General features: G+C 40.9%; 1 protein-coding gene across 2 annotated transcripts in view; it reads right to left on the bottom strand.

Annotated features, from left to right (window-relative positions):
* Positions 1 to 22489, bottom strand: part of LOC126191041 (uncharacterized) — a 161419-nt gene extending 138930 nt beyond the window's left edge. For both annotated transcript variants that reach the window (XM_049931751.1, XM_049931752.1), the window contains exon 1: positions 22243 to 22489. In XM_049931751.1, coding sequence (XP_049787708.1) covers positions 22243 to 22382 — 140 coding nt within the window. In that variant the 5' untranslated portion in view covers positions 22383 to 22489. The remainder of the gene's footprint in view (positions 1 to 22242) is intronic.
* Positions 22490 to 25647: the final 3158 nt, after the last annotated feature.

The following is a 25647-nucleotide window of genomic DNA, read 5'->3' as shown; positions in this document are numbered from 1 at the left end:
GAAAATGCATTACTGCACTGTGTCATGCATTGTTTGTCGCATTCTGATAGCGCGTGTTTACGGCCTGTCGCGGCTAGCGGCATGGTTTGCTTTTGTGCGCGCTACCGCCGCCTACAATTAAAAAAAAAAAAAAAAAAAAAAAAAGGGAGGAATCGTCTCATTAGCGAAACAATAGCAAGAGACTGCTATTTGTTGTTACTTACACTGCTGCTTTCTTTGATAATGATCAACAAGAATAAAATAATAGACTGCGTATGATAGAACATGTTCTGAACGAGAGTTAGGTGAAAATTTTTCTCCGTTTGAAAATCTTTGCGGCCGCTTCTTTATTACATCAAATTCTGCACAGAAATTAGACATCTTAGATTTAAAAATCTAGTCACTTGCCGTGCTTCATTTCTGACTGCATCACTATTAGGCATAAGAATAATACGAATATAAACATGACACGATACGTATATTCTTCCGCGTTTGCTGTTGTCTCACTCTAGTTTCTTAGTTTATTTGGCAGACAGGGTTTTAATGAGACAGCAGCAAACACGAAAGAATACATGGCAAAATGTTTATATTCGTATTATTATGGTGAAGAGAATACTGTATGTGATTCAAATTTCATCAGGTTCCTATATTAGCAACCATCTCTTCTCACAGATAGGAAAAAATTCACAATGTAGAGTTGGCCATATTGACGAACATCCCAAACAGTCTTGCCAGTCAGATTTTCGTAGTACACTGAAATTGTGCTACATTCGAAGATGAACAATACGGAATTTGTATTTACTTCGTTGGATGAAAATACAGTGGTCGAAACTCGCGGCGGAGAAGAAAAGCTCGTCTTCCACTTTTTTTTTTTAATTTATTTACTGACGCAGAGGTTTTGGCGCCAGTATTTATCTTTGTGCCTACAAAGCATGCCTGCATAGGGCTACATATATTCGACGGCAGAACTTAGTTGTGGCGGCATGTACTAACATTTTTCATAACTTCCCCTTGCTTTGCACTCGATTCTAAGCCGCAGGCGGTTTTTTGGATTACGAAAACCGGAAAAAAAGTGCAGCTTAGATTCGAGTAAATACAGTAGTTTGCTTGGACCCTTCTTTTTTCTGCTCACGGAATTCTTCGATTTCCTCTTTGGGCAAAAGAATGAGGGCTGTGGATGTGTAAGATTTCACAACTCTTGTAAAATCTCCGGAGAAGTTATGCATTTTGGAGGAAATGTTCAAGAATTTCCCGATTTGTAAGCTGAGCCTTCACAATTGCTACATGTAGCCTTTCCATTACATCCCATAGTGGTATGGCCAAATCTTTTGGTATCTGAAGCATCACATTGGGTTAGGAACAAACGGGTGAGCCTTAAGACAGACATAGCCTGCAGGGATATGTTTAGGTAATTCTGGAGAATAAATATTAGAATATATGTTGCAGATTTTTCCAGTTTGCCATTGACTCTCCTCATACAGTTCTGCACTTTCGTGACATCCATGTTTTTCCATTCTTCACATAACTCTGCAGGGTCCACCTCCATTATATCGGAACAGGTAACCACGCCGTTACTGAAGTTAAGGATGTTATGCAACTCAGCCTCGACTGGGTAGTCACCTAAGGCCTTACACCCCATAAGCTTAGATACTTCTCTTTTAACCCTCAGCCTTCCAGTTTTTAGATTTGGCCTACCTTTTTTATGCCTTCTACTGTGCATGATTTTTTAGCTTCCTCACTTCATAGTTTGACCACTCTGACTGAATCCGTACACTTTTAGTGGATGTCTCTACCTTGGGGATGTAACTTTTGAACCGTGCGGGACTGATGACCTGATCGTTTAGTTCGATAACCCCCCTCCCCCCAATCAATCAATCAATCATTAGTCTATCCTTGATGACTAATTCAGTTACTTTTCAGAATGCACACGGTAGTGAAAGTGGTGTAGTTTTCAATATTCTCCACATTAATAAGTTCTGGGCATGCTTCGGCAAGCACCATCCAGTGCAGCAGTGGAATGTTGTGTGTTTCGGAGAATGGGGGCTTTGGCTTCACTGCCTGGACCATGAGGAAGGTATACACCTCTATACTTTAAAAAAAACACAACCCTCAACCTCAAGGTGTGCCAAGTGCTGAAGAGATGAATGACTGTTAAGGAAAAACAGTCTCTAGCAGGCAGCCTCTGGGGCACCTGCTGCAGAAAACTGTTCATGACATGTGTTAATAAAGTGAAGAGATAGTCAACTGCAGAACGTCGGTGTCGAAATACACACAGTGCAGCAGTTTGTAAATTGGAAGATTTTAGCCACCATACCAGCCGCACATGAATCATACATTCCATCACCTTCCAAACACAGCTGGTGAGAGAAATGGGGTGGTAGCTATAAGGAATGTGTTTGTCCTTACCGGGCTTAGATATGAGTATGCACTAGCTTCATGCCAGTGTCTGCAAAACATGCCCTCTACCCAGAAGTAATCGTACATATGAAGGAGAAAATGCTTGCGCACAACAGAAAGGTGCTGCAACATCTGAATGTGAACATCGTCTAGACCTGAGGCAGAAGATAAGTACGAAGTGAGAGCACGATCTAGCTTTCTCATAGTAAAGGCGGCATTGTAGCATTCACAATTCTGAGAGGAGATTGGCATCATGCAAACCTCCTCCACCCATTTCCAATGGAGGAAGGCAGGGTGGAACTCTAAATCTCTGCAAAACGGTGGCCTTAAGGTGCTGGAGATACCAATAGGGTTTACAATGACATAATCTGCTATGAAAGGAGTGTGGGTGCTCCAATGTTAAGGCAGATAAGATTGAGTTGATTGAGGTCAGCCAGGAGGGCACCTCTCATACAGCTACTGGAAGAGCACCAAAGGGGATGGTGTGCATTAAAGTCACCGAGCAGCAAAAAGGGTGAGGGAGTTCCTAATGAGCTGCAGGAAGTCTAACCCGGTGACACCGAATGATGGTGGGACGTAGACTTGACAAAGAGAAAGGGTGAAGTGAGTAAGGGAAATACAAGACTGCAACAGCTTATAGCCAGGTGTTCAGTGAGATGGTTTGACTATGAATGTCATTCCGGATGAGTAGCATGACTGCCCCATGAGATGTAGTGCATCCTGAGAGAGAAGATTAAAGCACACAAAAAGAAATGTGATCAGTCAAAGGGGTCGCAAAGACGTAATTTCGTTTCCTGGAGGCACCAAACAAGTGGACGCTGTGATTTCAAGAGCATTCTTAATTACTCCCTGGTGGATCTCAGGCTGTGATTGTTCCATTGGAAAAGACTTGTAACAGGGAAAGGGGAGCAGGAGAAAAAATGAAAGGCTGTCACCTCGGCAACTGCCGAGTGCCAGCCTACAAAGACACTGCTACGGGGTGCAGAAGTTGGAGGATCCTCCTCCATGAGATCTACAGTCATAACAATTCTCTATGGGTTGGCCTGCGGATTCCAGGGCAGAAAAACAGTTTGCGGTGTGCACCATCGAAACAGAGGTCGGCCGAGTGACACCGTTGGAGGGGCTCTCCGAGTCGGTAAAACAGAAGACCATTTTTCTTTGATTTTTTAGAACCTTTGGATTGGCAGAGGAAGACTTAGATGTTTGTTGGCTAGAGGGACATAAGAGGTCTCTGCAGGAGTGTTCCTTTCACCGTTTACAGCCAGCCAGTAGTGAAGCAAGGAATTTCACCGCCAGGGGCGAGGATTTGTTGGCTTGGTCCACAGCTGGAAGAGAAGGAGACAGGAATGCTACCATGATACTAGACAATTTGATAACTGAAGTGCTGAATTTGAGGTTGCATGTTTGTGTGGCCATGTCCTTCACGGAGTGAGTCATTGCAAGAATGGTACTGTAAGTGCCAGATGATAAAACGCTGGGCTTCTGACAAGCCAACAACTTGCGAGTGACAGGGTAAGGTATTTTTTTTTTCTTTACCCGGATCTCCTGGGTAGACTGCTCATTGAGATACACAGGACATTCTCGAGACATGGCGGCATGGTCTCCGTTACAACTGATGCAGTGGGGAGAAGGAGACAACCAACCATCCTCGTGAGCATTCCTACCACAAGTAACACATTTGGCAGTGGGATTTTACGGGACATTGAAATGTGATTGTAATGCTGACACTGGTAGCAATGCAGTAATGCTGACACTGGTAGCAATGCATAGGGTTTGGAATGTATGGTCAGACTGCAGTGACTTCATAGCCTGCTTTGATTTTCAATGGAAGCACTGTTCAATCAAAAGAGAGAAAAAGAATGGGCATAGGAACTAAGATGGCATTAATAGTTTTCATTACACAATGCACTGCAGTGACACCCCGGTCAGAGAGAAGGTTTGATTTCTTCCTCTGTGAGACCGTCAAGCAGTCGAGTGTAAATAATAGCACACAAAGAATTCAGCACATTCAATAGGCCTCAACACAAACAGGATAGCCATGGAGGAGGGAAGCTGTAAGCACTTGTTGGGCTTGAAAATCGCTATTGGTTTCCAAAAGCAAATTCCCATTACGTAGACGGGAGCAACAACAGCTTTCGAACTCTAAACAGATTAACCTTAGCAAAGCACTGACCGTATTCAGTAAGTGATACCAGGAGAAAAACTGGTGCAACTGTGAGTCTCATTCCGTTTATGTTTAGCAGATGGAGACTGAGATGAAAGTGAGTGGTTCATTGCAAAAAAATCCCCCACGATCGCCAGCTTCTCCGATGGTGCACTTCTGCCAAATGGGGGCCCCCTCGTAGGGGGGGTTGCCTCACCTGCATTAGGTGATTGTTCACACTTCAGGTCACACCACCTGAACTTCTGACAGAGGGACCAATTGGGAATTTGGGAAGGTAACAGCTCACGCAATCACCCCACTCTGGGCCTGGTCTGGCCTGTACGAGGGGATATGTGCAAACCCTATCCACTGACTTGGGGCTCTAAATTATATGTTACAAAGTAGGCTGCGAATTCATGGACTTGTGCCAAAAGGTTGAGAACTGTAGGGTACCCCTAAACAGAGCAAGGGTGCACTACACATTATCAGACACTGCTACTCAGGCAACTGACTGTGGGTGGGGTGCACACAAGGTTGCTTCTTCTTCTTCTTCTTCTTCTTCTTCTTCTTCTTCTATTAGGCGACTCCATCCTACCCAGATAATGATAGCTGTAGGAAACTCAGAAGTATCAGTGTAAGATCAAAAGGGATGCCTCCCACAGGAGAGTATTAAAATACTAACGGTAATCTGCCGAAGGATTTGCAACAAAATGCCGGAGTTTGAAAGGCGTACGAAAAGCAGCGAAGCTCACATAATACTAGGTACAGAAAGTGGGTTGAAACCTGAAACTGATTGCAGTGAAATTTGAGCAAATTTAAGTGTATATTTAAAGGATAGGCAAATGGGAAATGGAGGTGATGTATTTATCAAAGTAGACAAGAAACTCAAATCCACTGAGATAGAAATTGAAGCTGTATGCGAGAGTGTTTGGTCAAGACTCGGTATCAGGGGTGGGCATAAATTGATAATTGGATCCTTCTATCGCCCACCAGACTCATTTCCTGATGGAACCAAAAACTTTAGAGAAAACCTCAGTTCACTTGTACATAAGGTCCCCAATCATACTGTAATCATTGGTGGGGACATTAATCATCCGGCACTCAACTGGGAAAATAACAGTTTTGTTAGTGGTGGGCATGACAGACATCCTGTGAAACTTTACTAGATGCCTTCTCTGAAAACTGCCTAGAACAGATAGATGGGAACACTCACGATGAAAATACATTGGATCCAATGGCAGCTAATAGACTGGACCTCGAGAATGTCCACATTGAAACCGCTATCAGTGACCATGATGCAGTTGAGGCAAAACAATTACCAAAGTACAGAGGACAAGTAAAACATGCAGAAAGATATATATGTTCAGTAAACAAGATAAAGTGTCATATCTCAATGGGGAACTTGAAACTTTCAGCACAGGTCAGGAGCATTTAGAGGAACTCTAGATTAAGTTTAAAAGAATACTTGACCACGCACAGGACAGGTATGTAACCAGTACAACAGTTCATAATGATAGGGAACCTCCACAATATACAGTCACTATTAAGAAACTTCTAAAGAAACAGAGGTTATTGCATAACAGGTGTAAAGGCGTAGGGCTATAGATAGAGAGATGTTGAATGAAACAAGTTTGGCTTTCAAGGAAGCAACGCGTGATGCCTTCAATGACTACCATAGCAGAATATTGTCAAGAGATCTTCCACAGAACCCAAACAAATTCTGGTAACATGTAAAGGGTGTCAGTGGCATGAAAGTTAGTGTCCAGTCCCCAGCGAATGAGACGGGAACTGAAATTTAGTGTGGCAAAGAAAAAGCTAAAATGCTTAACTCCCATTTTTAAATGTTCCTTAAAGAAAAACCCAGGAGAATTGTTCCAATTTTATCCTCATACCACTAAAAAGATGAATAAAAATAAGTATTAGTGTCAGTAGTGCTGAGAAACAGCTGACATCCTTAAAATTGAACCAAGCTCCACGCCCCGATGGAATCCATGTCCGATTCTATACTGAATTTGTGGCTAAGTTAGCCCCTCTTCTAAATATAATCTGTCCTAGATACCTCAAACAGAAAACCGTGTCTAGTGCTTGGAAAAAGGCACAAGTCACACCTGTTTACAAGAAGGGTAAAAAATGGTTCAAATGGCTCTGAGCACTATGGGACTTAACATCTGAGGTCATCAGTCTCCTAGAACTTAGAACTACTTAAACCTAACTAGCCTAAGGACATCACAAACATCCATGCCCGAGGAAGGATTCGAACCTGCGACCGTAGCAGTCACTCGGTTCCAGACTGGAGCGCCTAAAACTGCTCGGCCACTGCGGCCGGCAGAAGGGTAAAAGAAGGGATCCACAAAACTACCTGTCCAGTTCCTTGACATTGGTTTGTTGTAGAATCTTAAAACATATTCTGATCTCAGACACAGTGAGATATCTTTTAAGGGGAACCGGAACGATGAAAATGACAAAATGAATGTTTTTCGGTTTTTTAATTATAAAATTATTTGGAGTTTTTTGAATAAAACAAATCAAGTTTCACTCTTCTAAGTGAATTCTAAGTGTGGCTTTTATCACGGCAAAGCTGACGTGCCGCGCAAATGGTTATAGCGACTTGGTGTGTCACCTCTGATGGCACCGCTCGCTGACTGCAAGCAGGGTCTCTTTGTGGAATTAGACAGTGTTTTGTTTTCCAACGTTGTATGGTTTTATCTCTGTGACAAGTAACTGTTCATATCGGTAAACGTAAACACTATACCGTGTGTGTTGACTTGTGGAGTTTGCTTTGTGTTGTTTAGCTGTTCAATTTTGCATATTTGACGAATTTTGCTCGTACCTGTTTCACGTATTTTGTTTGTGGATATCAATATGCCTCGTTCAAGCAATCGTGTGTTTAAGAAAAGTCACAATCCGTGGAAGAAGAAATCTTTTGCTGTTTCGAAGGGAGATGCTGCTCAGACTGCTTCACCAACTACTCCAAATGAATGTGATAGAACTTCTTCCAGCAAGAAACTTTGTGACAACAAAGAAAAATTTGAAAACTATTAAAGTGACAGTAATGATGTGAATGAAGTAATTAACATTTCCTTGCTCTCTAATATTTTGAAACATAACTCATTATGCCAAGTTTGCAAAGAAAGAGGACTGGAATTTAAAATAACTTCACACATTGGTTTGGCATGTAAAATGTTATTGAAGTGTAACAAATGTGCTGCAGGAGTTTTGTTTTCCTCGTAGTGGTAATAGCGGAAAGAAGATGTATGATATTAATGTTAGACTAGTGTATGACTTGCGGTGCATTGGCAAGGGCAGTGTTATGTGGAATTATGAACTTGGCAAAACCACCAACCAAGTTTGGATTTTATAATGAATTGGTGGGATCTTCTGCTGAAGATATTGCATAAGCAACAAAGAAGAAAGCAGTTGAAGAAGCTGTGACAGATAATGGGAATTGTAGAGATTTAACTGTTGATTTCGATGGATCATGGCAATGTATAGGTCATAAATCTCTAAATGGAGTTGTGACAGTTACCAGTGGAGACAGTTGCAAAGTAATTGATGTTGCTATTCTCTCAAAACATTGTAGATGGAAGGGCAATACCAAGGACGAACATAGTGAAAGATGTGAAGCAAATTTTCACGGCACGAGTGGAGCAGTGGAAGTAGAGGGAGTGAAAGCAGATCACAGGAGTGGTATAATGTACGATACACTAACTATCTAGGAGATGGTGATTCTAAGGGATAAAAGCTGTAGAGGAACTCGAACCTTATGGGAATTAAATTCACATTAAAAAACGAGTGCATTGGACATGTGCAGAAGTGCATGGGAGCTCTGCTTGCGCAAACTAAAGCAGACATTAGGATCCAAGAGTCTTAGTGATGGTAAGACCCTTGGAGGAAGAGGAAGATTGACAGATGAAGCAATTGATAGATTGCAGAGGTATTATGAGTGTGCAATTAGGCAAAATACAAGAAACAAATTGTAAAACAATAAAAAATAAACATTTCTTAACATGGCATTATAAATTTGTAGAGAAATATTCACTGAACATGTCCAAATTTCAGACCAATATGTTTAATGGTTTTAGAAAAAATGTTCCTTCTATTTGCTAAAATTAACATGGAGGAGATGGATCGTTCCGGCTCCCCTTAACAGAATGACCTCCTCAATGGCAGCCACCATTGGCTTTGAAAACATCAAATACGTGAAACCCGACTCGCACTTTCCTCACATTACGTACTGATAGTTTGGACCAAGGTAACGAGATAGATGCAGTATTTCTTGACTTCCAAAAAGCATTTGACTCAGAACCACACCTACACTTATTGACACAAATACGATCATAGCAACTGAAATTTGTGACTTGGCTGGAGAGTCATTGTCAGATTTAAAAAAACTTCAGGTGTGTCCCAGGGAAGTGTGTTGGGAGCCTTACTGTTCATGTCTTATATTAATGACCTTGCAGACAATACTAATACCAAAATCAGACTTTTTGCAGATGATGCAGTTATCTACAATGAAGTACTATCTGAAAGAAGCTGCACGAATATTCAGTCAGATCTTGATAAGATTTCGACATGGTATAGACATTAACAAAAAAAGTAATATGCTATCTACATCTACATAGATACTCTGCAAATCACGTTTAAGTGCCTGGCAGATTGTTCATCGAACCACCTTCACAATTCTCTATTATTCCAATCTCGTATAGCGCACAGGAAGAATGAACACCTATATCTTTCCGTACGAGCTCTGATTTCCCTTATTTTATCTTGGTGACCATTCCTCCCTATGTAGGTCGGTGTCAACAAAATATTTTTGCATTCGGAGGAAAGAGTTGGTGATTGGAATTTCGTGAGAAGATTCCATAGCAACGAAAAACACCTTTCTTTTAATGATGTCCAGCCCAAATCCTGTATAATTTCTGTGACACACTCTCCCACATTTTGCGATAATACAAAACGTGCTGCCTTTCTTTGAACTTTTTTGATGTACACCATCAGTCCTATCTGGTAAGGATCCCACACCGCGCAGAAGTATTCTGAAAAGAGGACGGACAAGCATAGTGTAGGCAGTCTCCTTAGTAGGTCTGTTACATTTTCGAAGTGTCCTGCCAATAAAATGCAATCTTTGGTTAGCCTCCCCACAACATTTTCTGTGTTCCTTCCAATTTAAGTTGTTCATAATTGTTATACCTAGGTATTTAGGTGAATTTAAGGCTTTTAGATAGACTGATTTATCATGTAACCGAAGTTTAACGAGTTCCTTTTAGCACTCATGTGGATGACCTCACACTTTTCTTTATTTAGGGTCAACTGCCACTTTTCACACCATTCTGATATTTCTTCTAAATCATCTTGCAGTTTGTTTTGATCTTCTGATGACTATTAGTTGATAAACGACAATGTCATCTGCAAACAACTAAAGATGGCTGCTCAGATTGTCTCCCAAATTGTTTATATAGATGAGGAACACAGCAAAGTGCCTATAACACTACCCTGGGGAATGCCAGAAATCACTTCTGTTTTACTCAATGACTTTCCGTCAATTACTATGAACTGTGACCTCTCTGACAGGAAATCACAAATCCAGTCACATAACTGAGACAACAACATTCCATAAGCACAAAATTTCACTACGAGCCGCTTGTCTGGTACAGTGTCAAAAGCCTTCCGGAAATCCAGAAATACAGAATCGATCTGAAATCCCTTGTCAATAGCACTCCAACACTTCACGCAAGTAAAGAGCTAGTTGTGTTTCACAGGAACGATGTTTTCTAAATCCATTTTGACTTGCATCAGTAGGCCGTTTTCTACGAGGTAATTCATAATGTTCGAACACAACATATGTTCTATGACTGCCTTATCAATGAGTCGCTGTTGAAATCAGCCAACACATACAAATACCTGGGTGCAACATTTTGTACGAATACGAAATGGAATGGAATGTTCACATAGGTTCAGTCATGGGTAAAGCAGATGGTAGACTGGTTTATTGCAAGAATACTGTGGAAATGCAATCAGTCTACAAAGGAAACTGCATACAAATCACTTGTGTGACCGGTTCTCAAATATTGCTCAAATTTTTGGGATCCATACCAGATGGGACTAACAGGGGATATTGATTGTATACAGAGAAGGGCAGCAAGAATGGTCACATGTTTGTTTAATGTGTGGGAGAGTGTCATAGAACTGAACTGGAAGACTCTAAGACAGACGTAAACCACCCCAAGAAAAATGTATTGATACCGTTTCAAGAACCGACTTTAAATGATTACTCTAAGGATATATTACAACCACCTACATATTGCTCACTTAAGGATTGTGAGGACAAGATTAGAATGATTTATGCATGAACGAAGGCATTCAAACAAGCATTCTTTTTTGGCTCCATACGTGAATGGAACAGGAAGAAACCTTAATAAATGGTACTGTGGGATGTACCCTCTGCCATGCACCTCACAGTAGTTTGCATAGTATATGTGTAGTAGTACTCCCAAAACTATGCCATTTAAAATCTAGTATGGGAATAAAATTCACTATCTCTGAGAAAGCATAAAATATGTTGAATTTTTCTTTCATTGTTGGGCAGTATAAAGGATGAGAAATCCTTATGACTCATTTGTTGGAGTAATGTGAGAAGAGGGCACTGAACTAGAATGTGTGCCAATGTCAGGGGCACCACAGCTATACCAGTGGGGTGGGTGGAGGGATATGTCACTACACGGGATAAAGTCATGTGTCGAACACAGGGATAATGTAAAATTATACACTCCGAGGTAAGTTGAAGAAGGAACAACACAGCAGTGGCCGCCATGACAACTCAGTTTGTTGGAGGGAGGGATAGCCTACCATTCCCCAATACAGTTGTGACAGTCCCCTTATTTCAGATGCATTGAGGGCTTGTTACACACATTGTGAGAGCTGGTCACGAGTTTGTTATCCTATCTAAACAGTCGGTCATCTCATTTCTGGGGATATTCTTAAGACTTGGGTCCAGAAGAAAACAAAGGCCAATGTGGTTGAGCTCATATAAAAGCTTCTGGATAAGGAACACTGACAGCTGACTAGAAGCCTGCAGACTTCTTACGGAGTCACTGTATATCATAAATTGATCACAATCTTTCCTCTTGATAAAAGATAAGGCTGTATCTACAGCAACCACTCCTGCAATGAAGACACTATAGGCAGAGAATGCAGTTCCTGGGCGAAAGTATATACTATCCTTCTGATATGTTTAGAGGCATCAGTGTAGATGACTTTAGTGTTCTGGCATTCACAGGTAACAGGAAGAAAGCTGTGCTGATAAAACATGGCAGAAACTAGTTTTGGGGCCATGGTATGGACATAGATGAACCTAGAATCTAGGTACACACCATGGAGCAATGCCATGAAGTGATCCCATGGATGCAGTCAACTGGATTCCCTGTCAAATTCCAAGTTGGAGACCAGCCCTACGTCAAACACAAAGGGTTCAGAACTGATAGACAGTTGAGGCATTCTAGTTGGTGACACTGAACCAACATGGTAGGATCCCAGATTCAATCAGATGGCTCTACAGGATTCATAATGAAAGCCTTTGTGGCTAGGCTGGGTCTAGCAGTACCCGTGATGGTGCTATTGAACCATGTATCTGCCATCCAATCATAATTAAACTACAGTCCTACAGAAGTATATTCATAATTAAGTGGAGTCATCCACTCCTCAAATGTTACGACAGAGTTTTTGCATGCACCTCAGTTTAAGCTGACAGATATCTGACTGTCACATCAGTTTATTATCCAAGAGTAGGCCCAGAAAGATGAATTGTACAACTACCTTCAGATGCTGTATTGCACAAAATGTTCTGGTTGGATTGTGCTCTATCAATAGAAGTGCACAACCAATGCCTTGGCAGGAGGAGAAATGAGAGCCAGGGTTGTGGGCTCTTTGGAACTGACACACATAAGGATCAGACAGAGAGCTGTAACAGATGCAAAAGTCACTTATCTAGAGGGTAGGAGTAACTGTCATTCACACTGAGCCCACAAATCCATTGATAACTATAAAGAAAGTAACACTGTGGATGAAGCCCTGTGGACACATTCTCCTGCTACAGGGAGCTGAAATGTAATCTAACCCTGATTGATCAACTGGACAATAAGTTTTAGACAAATGTGTGAAGCACCACACTATTATGATTTTGCTTCTGCAGGGCTGTAGTTTCATCATGATTGGATGACACATATGGCTGAATAGCACCATTAGCACTCTATGGTCAAGATGACATGGTATCAGGCCGTGTCATACTCTTTACGTAATATAGGAAAAGTGCAATAAGATTATAGTATTTTATCCCTGATTCTAATCTAAAAAGGTGGTCTGTTATGGATTGGCTCTCCTGCAATTGATTAAAAGCCCCACGAATCAAAGAGCTAGCATGACCAGTGACAATACACCAATCTTTCTAGGAACTGACATATTGCACAAATAAGTCAGTCTGGTTGGAAGTATCAACAGGAGTTGGGTCTTTACCTGGCTTGAGGATGGGGATAATGATACTGTTCCAACACAGAGGAATTTGCCTCTGATAAAGATATGATTAAAAACTTTGGAAACAATTTTTCCAATCCATATACAGCTGTTGAATCATTTGATTGGAGCTCAACTGAGGGTGTGGGGCAGTGTCATCAGGTGAGCTGAGGACATGAAGAACTTCCCATTCCATAAATGACTGTTAAATGGCTCTGAAAAGTGTACAGTAAATTGTAGGAAAGTATCCTTCCTCCTTGTTTTTGTGCCTGGAAAGGGGGGAGGGTAAAATGCTGTTCCTGATGCAAAATTCTGTTGCTGATGCCACTACACAGTGATCGCAAGATGATCCATGAGAACAGGTGGGTCAGTGGATTTTCCATCAAGCAGCTATTAGATGATGTGACCCCCCAACTAGAGAGTCTGGAACTCCCACCACAGAGGGCTACGCACATAACAATTGCCAAGCAGAAGGGAAAATGGCAGAGGATTTCTGTGTCTGGCAGCAGGTAAATAGTTCAAAAATAGTGATACCAATGGTCATTCAAATCTGTGTGATCACCCCTCCACCACTCTTTGGAAGGGCTCACATTCACTATGGACATTTGTGTGAACGAATGTGCATATACCTCCAGCCACCATCTTAGGCTTGGTGTAATTGAGCTTAAGATAGTGATTACCAGAAAGATGTATGCCATCAGGATGGGCAGCCAAGGTTTTTTCCACAATTGTCGTGAAACTGATCATAACAGCATGGTGGAGATGTTCTACTCTACAAACCACCACATAGTGCAAGGTGAAGCTTAGCTTGTACCAGTGCTAAGCATTCCGTTTCCTGTTCTGTTGAGAAAGGGAAAAACACTTTTCTATATGCCTCCATACAAGCCATAATCTCTCTTTCCTCATTTTCATGGTCTTTTCACAAAATGTACATTGGTGGCAATAAAATCTTTCCCATTCGAGTAAACAAAGCATCACTGTGATACTTGAGGTGCTCATGAAACTACGAGTAACAAATTTAGCAGCATACCTCTGAATTTTTAATAATTCAGCCTGATGGGGATCCCAAACACTGTAGCAGTAGGCTACTCAAAAATGGCTCATAGAAGTGTTCTATATGCTGCCTCCTGAAGCCGACCATTTGCCTTCCCTATGCTCCCATTCCATTTCATATTGCACCATTACACCTTGTTTAATCGGCCCAACTGTCACGCAGCATTCCACAAATACGGGATTTGAACATAATAGGATTTTTTCCCAATTCATCTGCACTAACTTACATTTTTCTACATTTAGAGCAAGCTGGCATTCAGCCATCCTGTAGACACCTACAGCCACTCAATGACAACTTCCTGTAAACTACAGCATCAGCAGCAAACAATCCACCAGAATGTTTACATATATAGAGAACAAGAATGGTCCTATCACACTTCACTGACAAAACCCTGATTAACACTCACTGTCCAGGAGAATGTGCTAGGTTCTATTTCTTAACCGGTCTCCGAGGCACTCATTCATATCTGAGGATCCTGTTAACAGTGTACAATGGGGAACTGCGTCAAACATTTTCCACAGATCTAGGAACACAGAACCTGCCTGTTGCCATTCATCCATGATTTGCAGGATATCATGTGAAAAAAGGGCAAGCCGAGTTTCACATGAGCAATACTTTCTAAATCCACGTTGATCAGAGGATGGAAGCTGTTTCGTCTCAAGGAAATTTATTACATTTGAACTGAGAATATGTGCAATAAGTCATCAGTAAACCTATTTTAAAGGTATTGGTCAGTAATTTTGCAGTCCCCTTCTACCCTTCTTATAAACAGGAGTTACCTGTGCCTTTTTTCTTATCACTTGGGATTTTGCACTGGGCAAGAGATTCGCAATGAATGCAAGCTGAGTAAGGATCAAAGCTGACAAGTTATCTCCGTAAGACTGAACTGGAATTCCACCCTCTCAGTTACTTCTCAATGACAGTGATGCCTATTTACCTGTCCTCCATACCAGAATCTGTGCAATAGTCAACGACGCTATGTCTGCACAATTCTCCTGCATGAACAATTTTTTTAATTGTTAAGTTTAATTTTTTGTTTCTGTCTTCTACCACCTACACCAGACTGTTCAATGAGTGACTGAATAAAAGCCTCTGACCTGCTTATTAATTTTACTTAAGGCTAGAGTATTCCCAGGTTCTCGACAAGATCTTTCATTAAGTTATTACAGTGAAAGTAGTTCTATGCTTCGTGTATCAGTCTGATTATATAAGCACAAACTTCTACCTTTTGTTATCAACATTTCCATGACATTTTCTGAACCGAGAATGCAACAATCGGTTCTTAAAATATGGTGGGTCATTTTGGTCCCTAATCCACTTACTCGGCAAATAATTCTCCAAAGTGTGATTTACAATTGATTTAAACTTTATCCATAATTTCTCTATATTCATCATATTGGAACCAAATGATTTCCATACATTGACTAAGTAGGATGCTAATAACTCCTTATGTGCTCTTTCCAAAGGAGAGAGAAGGTTTGTTCATGTTGTCTAGCTAATTCTAAACGTTTTCTCCATGTAAATTTTTGTCTTTGGTGTTCACATATCTTCTACTGAGGGCTACAAGCCAAGTAGAATCATTGCTTCAGAAGCAGCTGTTTGCTCCGGTAAAATACACCGATCTGTAAGTCCCTTTGTGCCGCGTTTCAATGGCCAGTGATGAGTGTTATAGAGAGGCAACATATTGACTAGGACAAAGCCGGAGTGTCGGACCACATAAGGACTTTCACTGGTTTTAGACTCCATCCAGGCACGACATGCAACCTCTCCTTTCCTGTTTGCTTTCAGAGTTTGTTCCGGCATGAAAGAAATCTTCCCATGACTATGATGTCTAGCTAGTGGTGAGTCATTTGGCAATACACACATCCAATTGCATTCATTACTGTTAGAGTAAAGAAACATGATTTTAAACATTTTTTTTATTTCTGAAAGAACCCCCTTTGGATGTCCACATCCCTGAAGATCCTGACATGATCCTCAGACATCGGTACAATCAATCGTATTGAGCACTGCAGTAGACTACAGAAATTAATCAAAGGTCTTAGACTCACTGTTTCTTCTAGTAAATGTGAAACACTGTCAACTTCTGAACCTGACATTCGACCCAAGTTATAGGGCAGATACAAGGCACTTAAAGCACAACATACTCTGTGCATCCCTCAAATGCTCGAATAAATAATACAGAGTCAACTCTAATATCGTTCTGCCTTTTCTGAATATGGCAGACAAACAGCACCCCTCACTGTTTCAGGCTGTCATATAGTTCTTATCCAATTGTCATATTAAGCCTCAATGAAAACTTACGCCGTATGCTTTAAACTTCAGTGGGAATCTAAAGAAACCAAAATATCACCTACACAAGTATTCACGAGTATAGCTCGAGACAGAGAGGAGGAGATTAGTGTTTAACATCCCATGAACAATGCCATCAAGAGACGGAGCAGGAGCTCTGATTAAGGAAGGATGGAAAAGGAAATCTGCCATGCCATTTCAAAGGAACCATCCCAGCATTTACCTTAAACGATTTCTACACCTACATCTAAGGTTTCTTCCTGTTCATTTCACATATGGAGTGCTAATAGAATGATTGTTTAAATGCTTCTGTTCGTGCAGAAATCATTCTAATCTTATCCCCACGATCCCTATGTGGGAGATTGTAGGTGGTTGTAGTATATTCTTAGAGTAATCTTTTAAAGTCGATTCTTGAAACACTGCAAATATAAAAAAAAAAGGTAGGAAGGTTTATCTGTTTAGCAAGAGTAATAGGAGGCAGATTTCAGACTACCTAACAGATCAAAACAAAAATTTCTGTTCCGACACTGACAACGTTGGGTGTTTATGGAAAAAGTTCAAGGCAATCGTAAAATGCGTTTAAGACAGGTACGTGCTGAGTAAAACTGTGAGGGACTGGAAAAACCCACCGTGGTTCAACAACAAAGTTAGGAAACTACTGCGAAAGCAAAGAGAGCATCACTGCAAGTTTAAACGCAGCCAAAACCTCTCAGACAAACAGAAGCTAAACAATGTCAAAGTTAGCTTAAGGAGGGCTATGCGTGAAGTGTTCAGTGAATTCGAAAGTAAAATTCTATGTACCAAATTGACAGAAAATCCTAGGAAGTTCTGGTCTTACGTTAAATCAGTAATTGGATCGAAACAGCATCTCCACACACTCTAAATACTAAATACCTTTTTCCAAACCTGTTTCACAGAGGAAGACCGCACTGCAGTTCCTTCTCTAAATCCTTGTACGAACGAAAAAATGGCTGACATCGAAATAAGTGTCCAAGGAGTAGAAAAGCAACTGAAATCACTCAACAGAGGAAAGTCCACTGGACCAGATGGGATACCAATTCGATTCTACACAGAGTACGCGAAAGAACTTGCCCCCCTTCTAACAGCCGTGTACCGCAAGTGTGTAGAGGAACGAAAGGTTCCAAATGATTGGAAAAAGAGTACAGGAAGTCCCAGTTTTCAAGAAGGGTCGTCGAGCAGATGCGCAAAACTATAGGCCTTTATCTCTGACATTGATCTGTTGTAGAATTTTAGAACATGTCTTTTGCTCACGTATCATGTCATTTCTGGAAACCCAGAATCTACTCTGTAGGCATCAGCATGGATTCCGGAAACAGCAATCATGTGAGACCCAACTCACTTTATTTGTTCGTGAGACCCAGAAAATATTAGATACAGGCTCCCACGTAGATGCCATTTTCCTTTACTTCCGGAAGGCATCCGATACAGTTCCACACTGTCGCCTGATAAAGTAAGAGCCTACGGAATATCAGACCAGCTGTGTGGCTGGATTGAAGAGTTTCTAGCAAACAGAACACAGCATGTTGTTCTCAATGGAGAGACGTCTACAGACGTTAAAGTAACCTCTGGCGTGCCACAGGGGTGTGTAATGGGACCAATACTTTTCACAATATATATATAAATGACCTAGTAGATAGTGTCGGAAGTTCCATGAAGCTTTTTGCGGATGATGCTGTAGTATACAGAGAGGTTGCAGCATTAGAAAATTGCAGCAAAATGCAGGAAGATCTGCAGCGGATAGGCACTTTGTGCAGGGAGTGGCAAATGACCCTTAACATAGACAAATGCAATGTATTGCGAATACATAGAAATAAGGATCCTTTATTGTATGATTATATGACAGCAGAACAAACACTGGTAGCAGTTACTTCTGTAAAATATCTGGGAGTATGCATATGAAAGGATTTGAAGTGGAATGATCATATAAAATTAATTGTTGGTAAGGCGGGTGCCAGGTTGAGATTCATTGGGAGAGTCCTTAGAAAATGTAGTCCAGCAACAAAGGAGGTGGCTTACAAAACACTCGTTCGACCTATACTTGAGTATTGTTCATCAGTGCGGGATCTGTACCAGGTCGGGTTGACAGAGGAGATAGAGAAGATCCAAAGAAGAGCGGCGTGTTTCATCACAGGGTTATTTGGTAAGCGTGATAGCGTTAAGGAGATGTTTAGCAAACTGAAGTGGCAAACTCTGCAAGAGAGGCGCTCTGCATCGCAGTGTAGCTTGGTGTTCAGGTTTCGAGAGGGTGCGTTTCTGGACGAGGTATAGTATATATTGCTTCTCCCTACTTATACCTCCCGATGAGATCACGAATGTAAAATTAGAGAGATTCGAGCGCGTACAGAGGCTTTCCGATAGTCGTTCTTCCCGCGAACCATATGAGACTGGAACAGGAAAGGGAGGTAATGACAGTGGCACATAAAGTGCCCTCCGCCACACACCGTTGGGTGGCTTGTGGAGTAAATAATGTAGATGTAGAACAATTTCCCTGGGATACACCCGAAGTTACTTCTACATCTGACGATGACTCTCCATTTGAGATAACAGGCTGTGTCCTCCCTACCAAAAGGTCTTCAATCCAGTCACAAATTTCACGATACCCCATATGATCATACTTTTAATGATAAGTATAAATGTGGCACTGAGTGAAATGCTTTTCAGAAATCAAGAAATACTGCATCAACCTGGTTGCCTTGATATAAACTTTCAGTTTGTCATGTGAGAAAAATGCAAGTTGGGTTTCACATGATCAATGTTTTAAAAATCAATGCTGCTTGGCATTGAGGTCATTCTGTTCAAGATACCTGATTATGTTTGAGCTGAGAATATGTTCTAAGATTCTACAATAAATTAATGTCATGGATATTGGACATGTAGTTTTGTGAATAACTTCTAGTGCCGTTCTAGTAGATGGGTGAAACCTGTGCCTTTTTCCAGTACTGGGCACAGTTTTTTTTTTTTTTTTGTTCGATTGATCTACAATAAATCATAGAAGAGGGGCTAACTCAGCCGCAAATTCAGTACAGAATCTGACAGGGATTCCATCGGGGCCTGGAGCTTTGTTCAATTTTAAGGATGTCAGCTGTTTCTCAACACCACTGACAGCAATTCTTATCTTTCATCAATCTCGTCAGTGGTATGAGAATTAAATTGAGGCAATTCTCCTGGGTTTTCCTTTGTAAAGGGATGTTAAAAATGGAGTTAAGCATGCCAGTTTTTGTTTTGCTACCCTCAATTTCAGTTCCTGTCTCAATTCGCTAGGGACTGAACACTAACTTTCATGCCACTAACAGCCTTTACGTACGACCAGAATTTCTTTGTGCTCTGTGAAAGATCACTTAACAGTATTCTGCTACAGTAATCATTTAAGACATCACACATTTAGGGAACTTACGGAAAATCTAACTCAGAGTGGCTGGACGAGTTTGAACTGTCATCTTGTATAATGTGCATCTAGTGTGCTAACCACAGCACCAAGACAGAGTGGTGTTAGATGTCGCAATCAGGAGGGAGCCGCTCCATGTGTTTTGCAATGCTGTCACCTCTCCAAACTTATCTTTGATCAGTCACACAAAAAACTGAGGTCTGATTGATGATCAAATCATTCTGTCTGTTCTAGTACAGATTAGGTAGCATTCACCATGTCAATATCATTGTGCTTCCTCCCATGGTGCAGTCAAGGGTGGAAACAGCTTGGGGTTCTACTGAAAGCATCATAGGGCGAGTTCCCCTCTAGAGAGACTGCGAGAGTCTCATGACTTCCAGCATAAGTTACTTTAAATGACTTCATGGCAAACTGCCTGCTACAAGTCACCCATTCCAAGCAGAGACTCTCACCACACAAGCCTGCAAGCTGTCGCAGCAGCCATCTGGAATGGCAGTTTTCGCAGTCTCGGTGCCCCATTTGGGATGGGCTGCTGCTTCTTGGCATGTGAAGGAAGTCTACAGTGCACACTACAGCACTGCTATCTCTGCACTGCCAGTTGGCTACAGCTATGCTGCTATGTTGTAATCCCCTACAGTGGACTAGCTACCGTGGTGATCCAGGTTTAGGCTTTAGTTTGCCCAGAAATGGGGCTCATGATGTCCACAACACAGGCAAATACCCAGAATTGTGGTGACTGTCCTTCCCTGCACAATTCACACTTCAGAGAAATTTGAGAAGAATGGAGGCCAAACACTGTAGGAACCAAATTTAAGTTTTAAAAAGGCACAATATCATGCAAGAAGCCACATGAACAAGCCAAGGTATGCCCTAGAGGAGAGGCAAGTTGTCAACAGGACAGTTGACAAAGGGTGAGTGGAGGAACAGTCATGGGCCTTTGGGGTGGTCAACTTGAATGGCTGCTTTAAGCCATCTGAATGCTCCCTAAAACACCAGCTTCTCCAGTATGAGCTATTGAAAAATGACGCATTAACATCTTTCAACTCCAAAAATCAGCTGTCTAATTTTTTCTCCCTAGTCCTGTCCTAAAACCTCTACCACTCAACCTCAATTTCTGCTGTCCCTACTGCTCTCATCAACTTCTCACTTTTACTCCTCTCCTAAATTTATCTCCATTTATAAGTCTATGGACCATCAACCACAGGATTCTCAGTGGGCTCACTCCATTTATCCACCCCCCCTAAAAAGCAGCACTCTGCACCAACAAGTGTAACACGACTACCCTCTGCTCACAAAAGACTCCGACTTAGTCCCTCTGTTTACACCACCTGTTGCACGCAAGATAAATCCTTACCCCAACTGGACAACAAACACATATCAATACAGCTGTGGGCGCAGTCAGGAATAATAGTCAACAACATTGTACTATGGGTGTAAAGACATCAGTGGCACAAGAGAAGCACAAATCAAGTGCTACCGATAAATGAAATGCAAAATTTGGTGACACTGTGGGATTAGGTTGTTAGGAAATGACATTTAAAGTTGTACCACTACATGGGTTTCGCTGTTTAGTTTGAAAAATTACCAAGATAACAGATGGAAATAGAATACAAAAGTGAAGGCTAGCAGTACCAAGGGAAACATTTCTCTTCTTCATAAATGTTTAATACTAAATATAAATTAAAGTGTTTGGAGCTGTAACGGATTTTTTTCTGGGGAGGGGATTTAAAGGGTCGGACACACACACACACACACACACACACACACACACACACACACACACACACACACACACACACACACACCATCATGGGCGACTTCGTAGATTTTCAATACAAACAATATAGTAGAAGTATGTGTCTCTCCTTGGCAGTGCTACAGTTAAACTCACGTCGAATGTGGTTGGCAAACTGAGGGGGCGTGGGGAGGCGGGGATATGCGAGAATTATTAACCATCCAAACTGTATGGCCTAGTCAATATCACACTCAATATAATGGTATGTTGCATCCAAAATAAAAATTACACTTTTACATCCAGACGTTAGCATTCTTTTCTTTGTTTAGGAACAGTAACATCTCACACAAGAACCTCAATCCCCTCCCCCCCCTCCGTTCCCGCCGGACAAAAGTCTTGGAATAAGCATTTAGGTATGTGACGAGGTATTGTCAGAAAAAAAGGCTTTTATACTAGTATTAGCCATAATGTAAATTATACGTCTACTTCAGCAATACCTCATTACCAAGAAACTCAAAAACTTCTCCCCCATTTAGGCCGTGAACTTTCAAAATAAACACACTGTTAAATACAATCAAAATGCTGGAAGGGAAAGAAAATGCAAAATAAACTGGAACCATGATACATTCTCAAATTCGCTGTAACCACAATTACTCTGGGACGTTTATACGTGTTTTACACGTATAAAACTATAGGCACAAACTTAATTATCAAATACTGAATAAACTCACTGTCTCTTCTTCACTAAGTTTTGAAGAACTGCTGTGTCTGTTTGTGCCTGAAGCGCTGCGCTCAGTTGTGAGGCATTTCTTCCTTGCCTCAGTGGCTGAATATTCTCTTTAGATACATCTAAGGCTTCCGGGGAATCCATTTCATCACTTTAATCAAATCTCTGACACCCTACGCAATTTTCCCTGAATTTCATATAATGTCACTACCGCACCACCCTTTTTCAAATTTAAACGGCAACACAACCAGAGTTCCTACATAATAACTAACTAGTAAGCCGCAAGCAAGAACTTCCTTGGCGGCCACCACACAATTATCGATTGTAGCTTCAATGTTAAAGATCGATTCCCACCATTCACCAACACAACCGAAGGTGATGTCATTCCACTGCAATTGAATGTGGTCAGATGGTGGTACATACATGATGAAACGTCAAAACAGTTCACTTGAGAACCGTCCAGACACAACGATCTGTTTGCGCACATATCTACGCAAATATCTGTGCATGCAATAAAGCGTAGCAAATATGGCGTGTTCACGCGATACAAGTTAAAATATACTGCTTGCCCTCCAACTGTCGGTCTACGAAAGAAATTACAGCGGCAAACGACTAAGATCTTACAACCTCAAACTGTGGCAGCTTAAGAAAAGGCAGTTTCCGCACATAAATTTACTCCGCTAGTTGGCGAATAAACACGACAATTGGCGATATTATTTGAAAATAGATTTGAGAACATATGATTATACTTTGAGTCTCATAACTCCTCGTGTAATACAGCAAAATACTTGGACGAGGAGAGCAGTTTCCCCACATGAGAAATTGGTACTGATGTTAAGACACCTGGCAACAGAAATATGGTACAAGGATCTAGAATTTTGTACTACAGTTTCGAAACAAGCACTGAGTGAAATCGTACCCAACACACGCTAAGGTATTAACGTTGTTGTGAAGGCTGACTTCATGAAGGCAAGTATAATACCTCAATTCCATAACATATAAATTCTGACAAGAATCATCTCATGATGTAACCAAAAATTTCAGAGAAAACCTCAGTTCACTTGTACATAAGTTCCCCAGTTATATGCAATCATCAGCGGAGACATTAATCATCCAGCATTCAATTGGGAAAATAACAGTTTTGTTAGTGGTGGGCATGAAAGGCATCCTGTGAAACTTAGCTAAAGCATTCTCTGAAAACTACCTAGAACAGATAGTTAGGAACTCCACTCACCATAGAAATATATTGGATCCAATGGCAACCAATAGACCTGACCAAATGGCCACACAGAAACTGATATATGTGACCGTGATGCAGTTTTGGCATCAATGATCACCAAAACACAAAGGGCAAGTAAAACAAGCAGAAAGATATATATATATATATATATATATATATATATATATATATATATATATATATATATATATATATATATATATATATATGTGTGTGTGTGTGTGTGTGTGTGTGTGTGTGTGTGTGTGTGTTCGGTAAACAAGATAAAAATCAGTAGTGTGAATATCCCAATGGGGAACATGAATCTTTCAGCTCAAGTCAGGAGCATTTAGAGGAACTTTGGCTTAAGTTTAAAAGAATACTTGACCATGCACAGGATAGGTATGTACCGAGTACAACAGTTCATAATGATAGGGAAACTCCATGGTATACAGCCGCTGTGAAGAAACTTCTAAAGGAACAGTGATTATTGCATAACAGGTGTAAAGACATAGGGCTATTGATACAAAGATGCTGAATATGATGCCTTCAATGACTACCATAGCAGAATATTGCAAGTGATCTTCCACAGAAAACAAACAAATTCTGCTACTGTGTAAAGTTTGTTAGTGGAACGAAAGTTAGTGTCCAGTCCCTAGCTAATGAGACAGGAACTGAAATTGAGAGTAGCAAAGCGAAAACTGAAATGCTTAACTCCATTTTTAAATGTTCCTTTGCAAAGGAAAACCCAGGAGAATTGTCCCAATTTAATCCTCGTACCACTGACCAGATGAATGAAATGAGTATTAGTGACAGTGGTGTTGAGAAACAGATGACATCTGTAAAATGGATGGAATCCCTGTCAGATTTTAACTGAATTTGTGGCCAAGTTAGTCCCTCGTCTAACTGTAATCTATCAAATATCCCTCAAACTAAATCTGTGTCCAGTGTTTGTAAAAAGGCACTTTTACAATGGTTAAAGAAGTGATTCACAAAATTACTTGTCGAATATCCTTGACATAGGTTTGTTGTAGAATCTTAGAACATATTCTGAAATCAGACATAATGAGAGATCTTGAACAGAGTGACCTTCTCAATGCCAACCAGCATGGATTTCGAAAACATCAATCATGTGAAACCCAACTTGCACTTTTGTCACTTTACACACTAAAAGTTTGGATCAAGGCAACCATATAGATGAAGTATTCCTTGATTTCTGAAAAGCATCTGATTCAGTACTACATCTACGCTTACTGCCAAAAGTATGATCATACGGGGACTCATGATAAATTTGTGACTGGATTGTGAACATTTTGGTAGGGAGGACACGGCCTGTTATCTTGGATGGAGAGTCATTGTCAGATATAAAAGTAACTTCAGGTTAGTCCCAAGGAAGTCTGTTGGGTCCTTTGCTGTTCACATTGTGTATTAATGACCTTGCATACAATATTAATTGTAAAATCAGAATTTTTGAAGATGATGCAGTTATCTATAAGGAAGTACTATCTGAAAGAAGCTGCCTGAATATTCAGTCAGATCTTGATAAGATTTCAACATGGTGCAGAGATTGGTAAGTTGCTCTAAATGTTCCGAAATGTAAAATTTTGCATTTCACAAAACCAAAAAAACGTAGGATCCTATGTCTATAATATCAATGAGTCACTGTTGGAATCGGCCAACTGGTACAAATACCTGGGTGTAACACTTTATAGGGATATGATATAGAGTGACAACGTGCATTCAGTTGTGCATAAAGCAGGTGGTGAACTTCTGTTTATTGGTAGGCTACTGGGGAGGTGCAGTCAGTCTGCAAAGGAGATTGCATACAAATTACTTGTTGGACCATTTCTAGAATACTGCTCAAGTGTTTGGGACCTGCTAGAGAGGACTGATATTGAATGTTGATTGTATGCAAAGAAGGGCAGCACGAGTGGTCACATGTTTGTTTAATCTGTGGGAGAGCGTCACAGAGATACTGAATGAACTGACCTGGAAGACTCTTGAACACAAGCGTAAACCATCCAAAGAAAATGTATTAACAATGTTTCAAGAACCAGTTTTAAATGATTACTCTAAGAATATACTACAAACCCTACATATTGCTCATTGGAATAATTACTGCATGTGCAGAGGCATTTAAACAATCATTCTTCCCACACTCCATATGGGAATGGAACAGGAAGAAACCCT

This window comes from Schistocerca cancellata, chromosome 6 (assembly GCF_023864275.1).
Source record: "Schistocerca cancellata isolate TAMUIC-IGC-003103 chromosome 6, iqSchCanc2.1, whole genome shotgun sequence".
In the NCBI taxonomy this organism is placed as follows: Eukaryota; Metazoa; Arthropoda; class Insecta; order Orthoptera; family Acrididae; genus Schistocerca; species Schistocerca cancellata.
Note: the sequence above shows the minus strand (reverse complement) of the source record. Positions and strands in the feature narration are given on the sequence as shown.